The sequence below is a fragment of the Schistocerca cancellata genome, chromosome 2 (genome assembly GCF_023864275.1).
Source record: "Schistocerca cancellata isolate TAMUIC-IGC-003103 chromosome 2, iqSchCanc2.1, whole genome shotgun sequence".
In the NCBI taxonomy this organism is placed as follows: domain Eukaryota; kingdom Metazoa; phylum Arthropoda; class Insecta; order Orthoptera; family Acrididae; genus Schistocerca; species Schistocerca cancellata.
In genome coordinates, this window is record NC_064627.1 from 1,062,973,880 (window position 1) to 1,062,984,983 (window position 11,104).

At 43.2% G+C, this 11,104-nt stretch overlaps 1 protein-coding gene across 1 annotated transcript in view; it reads left to right on the forward strand.

Annotated features, from left to right (window-relative positions):
- Window positions 1–10,776, forward strand: part of LOC126149564 (cysteine-rich protein 1-like) — a 149,588-nt gene extending 138,812 nt beyond the window's left edge. The window contains exons 2-3 of the mRNA XM_049915823.1: window positions 3,443–3,595; window positions 10,377–10,776. Of these exons, the coding sequence (XP_049771780.1) occupies window positions 3,443–3,595; window positions 10,377–10,420 (197 nt within the window). The 3' untranslated portion in view covers window positions 10,421–10,776. The remainder of the gene's footprint in view (window positions 1–3,442; window positions 3,596–10,376) is intronic.
- Window positions 10,777–11,104: the final 328 nt, after the last annotated feature.

An 11,104-nucleotide genomic window follows, 5' to 3' on the forward strand; every position in this document is an offset into this window, starting at 1 on the left:
TCTATGTGGTCTTTCCAACTGAAGTTGTTCGTAATTTTTACACAAGTTGTTCGTAATTTTTACACCCAGCTACTTAGTTGAATTGACAGCCTTGAGAATTGTACTATTTATCGAGTAATCGAATTCCAACGGATTTCTTTTGGAACTCATGTGGATCACCTCACACTTTTCGTTATTTTGCGTCAACTGCCACCTGCCACACCATACAGCAATCTTTTGTAAATTGCTTTGCAACTGATACTGGTCTTCGGATGACTTCAGTCTCGAACCGTGCAACCGCTACGGTTGTAGGTTCGAATCCTGCTTCGGGCATGGATGTGTGTGGTGTCTTTAGGTTAGTTAGGTTTAAGTAGTTCTAAGTTCTAGGAGACTGATGACCTCAGACGTTAAGTCTCATAGTGCTCAGGGCCATTTGAACTATAATGTGATATTTTTGGCTGGTCAGGTCCACCCTATGGAAAAAACTGTGTTCCTGAGTAAGGATGCTGAGTTCCAAGACAACAGGGCCCCTGTTCACACAACTCAATTCGTCTAGGACTGGTTTTGTGAACAAGAGGATGAATCGTCGCATCTCCCCTGGGCTTCATAGTGGCCAGATCGCTGTATTATTAAGCCTTTATGGTCTACTTCAAATAGAAGTGTACATGATCGCTACCCGCCTCCATCATCTTATCTGAACTTGCCACTATTTTGTAGGAAGAATGGTTGGTTGATTTAGGATGTTGTTGTGTTGTGGTCTTCAGTCCTGAGACTGGTTTGATGCAGCTCTCCATGCTACTCTAACCTGTGCAAGATTCTTCATTTCCCAGTACCTACTGCAACCTACATCCTTCTGAATCTGTCTAGTGTATTCATCTCTTGGTCTCTCTCTACGATTTTTACCCTCCACGCTGCCCTCCAATACAAAATTGGTGATCTCTTGATGCCTCAGAATATATCCTACCAAGCGATCTTTTCTTCCAGTCGAGTTGTGCCACAAATTTCTCCTCTCCCCAGTTCTACTCATTACCTCCTCATTAGTTATGTGGTCTACCCATCTAGTCTTCATCATTCTTCTGTAGCACCACATTTCGAAAGCTTCTATTCTCTTCTTGTCTAAACTATTTATCGTCCACGTTTGACTTCCGTACGTGGCTACACTCCATACAGATACTTTCAGAAACGATTTCCTGACACTTAAATCTATACTTGACGTTAACAAATTTCTCTTCTTTAGAAACGCTTTCCTTGCCATTGCCAGTCTACATTTTATATCCTCTCTACTTCGACCATCATGCGTTATTTTGCTCCCCAAATAGCAATAGTTTGGGATAAGGGGACCGAATAGCGAGGCCATCGGTTCCATCGGATTATGGAAGAATGGGGAAGGAAGTCGGCCGTGCCCTTTCAAAAGAACCATCCCGTCATTTGCCTGAAGCGATTACGGAAATCACAGAAGACCTAAATCAGGATGGCCGCACGCCGGTTTGAACCGTCATCCTCCCGAATGCGAGTCCACTTTGCTAACCACTGCGCCATCTCGCTCGGTGGAAGAATCTACGTCTACATCCATACTCCGCAAGCCACCTGACGGTGTGTGGCGGAGGGTACCTTGAGTACCTCTATCGGTTCTCCCTTCTAGTCCAGTCTCGTATTGTTCGTGGAAAGAAGGATTGTCGGTGTGCCTCTGTGTGGGCTCTAATCTCTCTGATTTTATCCTCATGGTCTCTTCGCGAGATATACGTAGGAGAGAGCAATATACTGCTTGACTCTTTGGTGAAGGTATGTTCTCGAAACTTTAACAAAAGCCCGTACCGAGCTACTGAGCGTCTCTCCTGCAGAGTCTTCCACTGGAGTTTATCTATCATCTCCGTAACGCTTTCGCGATTACTAAATGATCCTGTAATGAAGCGCGCTGCTCTCCGTTGGATCTTCTCTATATCTTCTGTCAACCCTATCTGGTACGGATCCCACACTGCTGAGCAGTATTCAAGCAGTGGGCGAACAAGCGTACTGTAACCTACTTCCTTTGTTTTCTGATTGCATTTCCTTAGGATTCTTCCAATGAATCTCAGTCTGGCATCTGCTTTACCGACGATCAACATTATATGATCATTCCATTTTAAATCACTCCTAATACGTACTTCCAGATAATTTATGGTATTAACTGCTTCCAGTTGCTGACCTGCTATTTTGTAGCTAAATGATAAAGGATCTATCTTTCTGTGTATTCGCAGCACACTACACTTGTCTACATTGAGATTCAATTGCCATTCCCTGCACCATGCGTCAATTTGCTGCAGATCCTCCTGCATTTCAGTACAATTTTCCATTGTTACAACCTCTCGATACACCACAGTATCATCTGCAAAAAGCCTCAGTGAACTTCCGATGTCATCCACCAGGTCATTTATGTATATTGTGAATAGCAACAGTCCTATGACACTCCCCTGCGGCACACCTGAAATCACTCTTACTTCGGAAGACTTCTCTCCATTGAGAATGACATGCTGCGTCCTGTTATCTAGGAACTCCTCAATCCAATCACACAATTGGTCTGATAGTCCATATGCTCTTACTTTGTTCATTAAACGACTGTGAGGAACTGTATCGAACGCCTTGCGGAAGTCAAGAAACACGGCATCTACCTGTGAACCCGTGTCTATGGCCCTCTGAGTCTCGTGGACGAATAGCGCGAGCTGGGTTTCACATGACCGTCTTTTTCGAAACCCATGCTGATTCCTACAGAGTAGATTTCTAGTCTCCAGAAAAGTCATTATACTCGAACACAATACGTGTTCCAAAATTCTACAACTGATCGACGTATGGTGTCAGATTCTCTTGAGAACCGTACAGGACCTGTAGTTATCCATTCCGAGACGACTGGAAGCTGTTTTGAATGCTAACTGGTTTCCTACGTTGTATTAGACATGGTAATGTGTTGCACTTTTCGTGCTTTGCTTCCATATTTCCGCCGTGTGTACGCAATTTCGATAACGGCGTCTAATAAGTGCGAATGTGGATCCATAAAAAGGATTCGAAATCGATTGGAAATAAATGAAACAGCATACAAAGCTGAGTTGAAGATTGGTGTGTATGCTCATGCGCGTTTGTGTGTGTGCGTGTGCGTGCGTGCGTGTGTGTGTGTGTGTGTGTGTGTGTGTGTGTGTGTGTGTGTGTCTGTGTGTGTATGTAAAAATGTATACAGCATCATGGAAGCAACGTGTTCTGAAAGCTTCGCTACACGTTTTCTGTGCACATTGTGTGCAGCAACGCTAATAAAAAGTTAAAGTGGAAACAGATACAAATAAAGAACCTGCTGTCGCTGCCTGTCCTCCTTAAGATGCACGCGGCGTGTGCAGAGGAGAGCTCGCCTTCCGCGTTGCAGCATTGCGAGGTGCGTGATGCGTTGTGTGTGCTGCGTGCTGATGCCTGACGTGCGTGCGCTTTGTGCGTGTTGCAGCGGAGCGGAAGACGTCGCTGGGCAAGGACTGGCACTCGGCGTGCCTGCGCTGCGAGAAGTGCAACAAGACGCTGACCCCGGGCAGCCACGCCGAGCACGAGGGAAAGCCCTACTGCACCCACCCCTGCTACAACGCGCTCTTCGGGCCCACAGGTGAGCCAAAAAACACTGCTGATCAACTAGCCCCTCTCTAAACTTAAATCTTCTGGGTTGTTAGGCCTCTAAAATAATCGACGTTTCGGTCCCTCTGTTTGCATCTTCTTCAGGATCTTACGGTGTCCACTATTGCCGGAATATCCCGAAGAAGATCCCAGGGGAGGGGTCGAGACGTCGGTTATTTTAGAGGAAATATGACGCGGTCTAACAACCCAGAAGAGTTTAACATTGTTGTACGTTGTATGTTAACCGGGGGCCTAGAAACGACGGAGAGACTCCGTCCCCGCCGCAGCCGCAGTGGTCCACAACCCCATGACGACTACCGCAGTCCACTTCACCCCTCTGCCGCCCCACATCGAACCCAGGGTTATTGTGCGGTTCGGCCCCGGTGGACCCCCCAAGGAACGTCTCACACCAGACGAGTGTAACCCCTATGTTTACGTGGTAGAGTAATGGTGGTGTACGCGTATGTGGAGAACTTGTTTGCGCAGCAATCGCCGACATTAGTGTAGCTGAGGCGGAATAAGGGGAACAAGCCCGCATTCGCCGAGACAATTGGAAAATCGCCTAAAAACCATCCACAGACTGGCCGGCTCACCGGACCTCGACATAAGTCCGCCTGGCGGATTCGTGCCGAGGACCATGCGTTCCTTCACCCTCCGGAAAGCCGTGCGTTAGACCGATCGGCTAACCGGGCGGGCAGATTTTAACGTTAGTGATAACGGCCACGAAATCCTGCAGACTTACATACTCTCTCTCTCTCTCTCTCTCTCTCTCTCTCTCTCTCTGCCGGCCGCGGTGGCCGTGCGGTTCTGGCGCTGCAGTCCGGAACCGCGGGACTGCTTCGGTCGCAGGTTCGAATCCTGCCTCGGGCATGGGTGTGTGTGATGTCCTTCGGTTAGTTAGGCTTAAGTAGTTCTAAGTTCTAGGGGACTTATGACCTAAGATGTTGAGTCCCATAGTGCTCAGAGCCATTTGAACCAAATTTCTACCAAGGCCGGGAATCGAAACCGGGTCGCCTGCTTACGAGGCAGGCGCGTTAGCTACTAAGCCACCGTGGCTCAGCGGTTCAACACAACTGCACGGATTTTCCTGGCACACCTCCCGCCGGTATCCACGTTCTCATTGCTGCCCCAATCTACTTTAAATTTCTCCTTTCCCTCAGTTGGAAAATTGATGCAAGTAACTCAGAAGAGAAATCGAAACGGTACACTAATAAAGAACACAGAGGACATCTAGTGAAATAAAAATTAATCACACATCGCCATCTGAAATACGGAAGATTATTACGACTAAAAATAAAAGTTTCTACATCGTGGTAACATCTCCAGCAAGACACTGCAAAGCTGTGGCCCCATAATGTGTAATGTTGTTAGTCACTTCTGTAATCCATCATTAATCCAGGGTAATTTCCCAGACAGGTTAAATTATGCGTAGATGTTAATAACTACCATCTAGTGTCACTCCTTACATCATTTTCTAAAAAAAGTTTGAGAAGGTAATGGGATATTTACCCAATTAAAGTTTGGATTTCAAAAGGGCCTTTCTAGTGAGTCAACTGTTTATACATATACGAGCACATAATAAAGTCTCTGAGTGATAAAATATTACCAGTTGGGACTTTATGTGACCTAAACAAGACATTTGATTCTATCAGTCATAAATTCTATATTAGAGAAGTTGAAATAAATGGTCGGAGATCTCCAAAAGTTTCATTAAGAAGCATCCTTTATTTATTAGTGGTGACTAGTTTCGTACATTATCTCTATTTTCAAACCATCCGTCTTCGTAAGCAATTACAGTACAGTCAAATACGGGTGCTCGGAAATAGCACAGCAGACAATCCAGACTGCCAATGCAGATAGTTCAACACGCAATAAACAAAGTAGCATAGTAGCTTTTGTTCATCTTCTTTTAAATATTTAAATAAATATTATACGTTTGCTATGTTGACACGTTTCCCATCGTCAGTATGAACTATGGAAAACATAAGTAACTAACTCTTCTTCATATTCACGTAGTCTTACATTCTCAACATATGTCATTGGACATTCACAGATGGATCACTTGATAACTTGACTGTTGGTACTTGTGATCACTGGAGTAAACACACTTTTTTGTCACTCTTTCACAGCCATTTTACCAATAGCAGATAAAGAAGTAATCTACATAGACTCATTGCTCAGTTCCGTTCACCGAGCGAGGTGGCGCAGTGGTTAGCACACTGGACTCGCATTCGGGAGGACGACGGTTCAATCCCGTCTCCGGCCATCCTGATTTAGGTTTTCCGTGATTTCCCTAAATCATTTCAGGCAAATGCCGGGATGGTTCCTTTGAAAGGGCACGGCCGATTTCCTTCCCAATCCTTCTCTAACCCGAGCTTGCGCTCCGTCTCTAATGACCTCGTTGTCGACGGGACGTTAAACTCTAACCACCACCACTCAGTTCCGTTCTATGATTTTGTTATCGATTTGCAGATGGCCTTCTCTGCTATATCCGCTGCTGAGGCCTATTGGCTCTTTCGCCTGATGAAAATCCACTGTTTTTTGTTTGTTTGAATTTAGTGTTTGTATCTTGTACATTCTGTTGTCTCGGCTTTTGTGTCTGTAGCAATTATGTCATGTGTGTCCCCTTCCGTGCGCGGGACAATAACTGTAGCATTGTTCATTAATATTCTTCCAGCTTCCATCATTATTATACACGAATCGTTTTGCGACTGTGGTTGCGACATTCAGTTGTCACCTAACAGTCGCCTGAGAAGCTGAAAACCGGTTTGTGATTAAATAAATACAGGGTGTACATAAAGCTCGGGAACACTTACAATTATTTATTGCACAAGAACTAAACATTGTAAAGATGTCATATATATTGCATTTTGAAGAGAAAGTCTGACAGTTTTTTTACAAACATTCGCTATGTGAATCAAGAGTGACTCGGCAGACGTCGATACAGTTTTTTTACAAACATTCGCTATGTGAATCAAGAGTGACTCGGCAGACGTCGATACGGTAATCGAATTCTTGCCATACCCCTCCCAGCATGGCATCGTCGACTGTGGCAGTCGCTTCCCGTATTCTCTGCCGGAGCTCTGCTACATCACGTGATAGAGGCGGTACATACACCAGATCTTTAATGTGTCCCCGCAGAAAAAAGTCATACGGAGTGAGATCTGGCGATCGGGGAGGCCATTTAGAACTCCAACATACAGAAAGCTCGCTCCGCACCTGAACTCGCCATGTTTGCGACTAGCGCTGACTATCGGCAAATTACCAAACTACACTGTGACGGTGTACATGAAGGGAAAAAAAAACAACTTTCAGGGTTTATCTTCAAAATAACATATGTATGATATCTGTACAATGTTTGGTTCTTATGCAGTAAATAATTGAAAGTGTTCCCGGAATTTTACACCCTGTATTTTTCAGAATATTAGAAAGTGTTTCGTTTTCGATATTATTGTCATATTCTGTCAAGCAACCATGGAAACTTGAGTTAATGCCCATATTTCCCCTATATATGGAAATAATTGTTTTATTTTTCGACGTATCCTCATTGTAGGCCAAATGTGATGTTTTACCAGCATTTACATTTCGTAACTGAAGTGTGATTCTGTATGAGTACAAAACATCCATCTACAGATGACATAAGCTCTTCGGTTCGCGCGACTGCCCCCGTCGGAGGTTCGAGTCCTCCCTAGGGCATGGGTGCGTGTGTTGTGCTTAGCGTAAGTTAGTTTAAGTTAGATTAAGTTTTGTGTAAGCCTTGGGACCGATGACCTCAGCAATTTGGTCCAATAGAAGCCTACCACAAATTTCCAATTTCACTGGACCCAAAATATTGTCCGTCCACAAATTACTGTAGATATGAGGATAAAAGGAAGACACAGAATGTCGAATACTGTGAATGTCCCACGTATTCTTACTTTACGCCTCTGTGTTTCTTGTAGTAGAACTCTGTGGACGGATGTGCTGTCCTGACGAAAGATGACTTTCCTGTTTTGCCATCCAAGTCTCTTAAGACCTGTGTTTTCTTTCTTCAAAGCTCTCTAGAAGACTTTCATGTCATTTGTCAGTTATTGCTATTGTGCTTTTTTGTATGTACGTCCACTGGTTTCCACCCAGTGGCCTTTATTCCTGTCTAGTTACTGGCTTCAAGTGGTTGTCCCACGTCTCATCCACACTAGAAAATCGCCGCACATATCAATCGGATTCTATTGATAGACTTACTTATTAACATCGAAATATTCCTTTTCGCCTTTTCTTTTGGTCAGCAGTTGATGCTACACTCATTTTGCACAAAACTTTCTCATATTCAATTCTCCATATTACCTTTTCTCGTACTTTTGGCCTGTCTCGCAAGCATTGTTCATTCAAGTCCTAATGCCTGAAACACTCATTTCTGTCACTGGGTCAAAATAATCTTCTTAGCGTGCTCTGTCTGCCTTATTTTGGCTCTAGGAATTGGGACAACCTATGTTAACTTCACAAACCATTGTATAGGGTTTCTTTCTACCAATATCGTTGATGTCCTATTCTACTCCATGCGAGAGTAGAATGACAATCTGCATGGCTTAGTAGGGGCTCTTTTGCCTTATTTCTGATGATTTCTACGCGTGGTTTACGGTGGAGCCAGCAAAACTGTTCACAGTATTCCTCGAATTCAGATCCTCTAATGTACTCACATCGTCACCTTTCTTCCGAAGATTTTCATTTTATTATTACTTGTCTGTTTCTCCTTGTACGGACAATGCAGTTGTTCTGCAATTGTGTATTTCATTAATGAAAGACCCTCCAGATGCCGGACTCTTTTTGGTGCCTTGATCTTGTTAATTTTGGACGACTCTGTGCCGGGCATGATGACTTACCTTACGTTCAGTTTGCTACGAAGATGTTTGCACAGTGTGTTTCATATATGTACATTGCAAATACGTTGTAAGTTGACACTTCCTTCAGGACTTTTAACACTGAAATGAGCAAGTGTTCTACCTATACCCTTCATGTAGACACTACATGTTTGTATCCTGATCTGAAGATGACCGTTTAACTGGTTGAAACTAGTAATCACGGCTTCCTACATTTCGATCTTGGCAAATTAAGGTTTTAATAAAAAATCTACAGCATTAATTATCATTTTCCTAAGCACGTTAATTGGTCGCTTTTGTTCGTATGACATATATTTGTAGTGCTCTAAAGAGAAACAATCATGAATGTAATTCAGGAATAAATGAAGGGATAATGGCTGAATCTTACTCCGATATCATTAACGGCTTGAATACTTTGACAATAAGTGGACAGTACTTTAGTAATTATCTCCATTTTGAAGGGTGACTCATTACTGTTTTGGCTGCTCGTAATAATTATCGCTGTTATAACAGATATGTCATGACAATAATAAGTGCGTATTAACCATTACGTGCTGTAGCTCAGTAGGTCTCAATGCCACGCTAGATGAGTTGTCATACGTGCTGGATATTTAGATTTAGATGTTGAAGAAAGAAAAAAAACTGCTTCGATTGCTGCGTTGCCGACCTTGCCAACGGTTGAATCCAAGCACACATAACACAGCGTATTTTTGATAATGGATATACGGATTTTTGTTCTAGGCTCTTCTCACACTGTAAGCACACTCAGTAAGCAATTGCCCGTCTCAACGGTTAAGTCTTAACTTCTCCTCTGTCAAAAGTAGAAATGATCTGCACTGTTGGTAAATGTGGACTGACGTCACCTCAACTTACTGCTCCTTTAGCTGGGGAACAATTATTTTGCCAACAAGAAGCACGAGGGTCAATTAAGAGCTGTTGACCTTATTGTTGCACGACCAATTAAGGTCAACTATTGCCTTCTGTTTCGTTGACGCTCCATTGTAGAACTGTGAGCCTACCTAACTCCAAAAGGGCCCCGCCTCCCATGAGTGTATGAACGTCACACGTTTCTGTATAACAGGTGAAATAATTCCTATTCCTCTAAAGGATGCTAAGAATATAGGAGGTGTAACAAAAAATAAACAAGACTGGCCTCATTACCAAGTTGCCATTTGCCATGGTAGCTATTTTTCGACCACGCTAAACATAACTGTATTGTCTGGATGGCCGATTCAGGCCCACATGACACGCATAATTTTACGGGATCGTGACACACTCTTTCAGTGGGAAACGTTGTGTATGACTTGCGCGGATTTCCCCACATTGATGATTCACTTTCATACAGTATTTGCTCCAGATGTACATTCTCAGCAATTCCTTCCTCAAATTAGGATCCATGTTTGATACTACATACTTGATAGAAGACTTATTTCGGTGAGGAACGCTTTCTTTGCCTGTGCCGGTCTTGTTATGCTTGCTTTACCTCACCCCCCCCCACCCCCCCTCCAAGCGGAAAGAATCCCTTCACTTCATCGACCAACTGATTCCCAATTTTGATGTCACGTTTGTGTCAGTCATCTAATTTTTGCCGCTCCTCAATATTTTTTTTTCCTTTGGTTTACCGTTAATCCATATTCTGCCGTGGCATCTCCTCAAGGTTTTTCGTTTTTCATCTTCTTCGTTTGTTGATCCATGTTCCCTCATCTCTATTAATATTTCTGTGGTTTTCATTTCGATATCTTACTACAAGCTTGGCTTGCAGTTTCCATCTTATCTCCCCTTCTGGTGTAGTAATATAGCCACTGACTCTAGCTTATGGCATTTATGTTTTAATCAGCTGCATCATATTTTTTAAAACTCACTGTAATCTAACCACTGATCTTAGCTTATGACATTTAAGTTCCGGATCTGTTGCAGGCTTCGGCCGTGGCGGTGCTGAGAGCTACGTCTACAAGAAGTAGGCGCTGGGACCCCGGTCTGACGGCTCCACCACCGCAGCAAGGCTACAAGTGTGCACCTCTTCACACTCTAGATTCTAGAACAAACTGCATCTTATGCACAGCCTTGGCCGCCAGCCCCACAACTCACATAAAAAACACATTCATCATGTTAATTGGGTACTAATTAAGAGATTCATATTTTGCCTGAAATTTAAAGGAGAAATGTATTTTTATAGTAAGATTTTGAAGAATATGTGACTGGTTACACAGAATGTAATTAAGTAGCATTTTTAACATAATTACTGTAGAGCAAGTTTTTCAGATGTGATTTCCATCATTAACTTATTTTTAATAAATGTTACGATAATATAATGTCACTTTTGGTTGTTAACCTCTGCGTAACCTCTGTTACCCTTACCATTTTCCTCATATTCAGTTTGACTTTTGGTGTCATGCACTTGGAAACGTATCAGAGCATCATATTATATGAATTCAGAGTACTCAATTATGGTAATTAACACAGTGTGCAAAATATGTAAATAGATGTACACGCTACTTACTTCTCCTCGTGAACTTAGAACACATGTTCTGGAGGAAACCAGTAACGTCTCTTGACATGGTGGGAAATTCGAAAGACAACTGTCTATCTTGCTCATGCCGACAGTGAGAACTTGCTTACAACACTGCAATAACATAATTACTGTA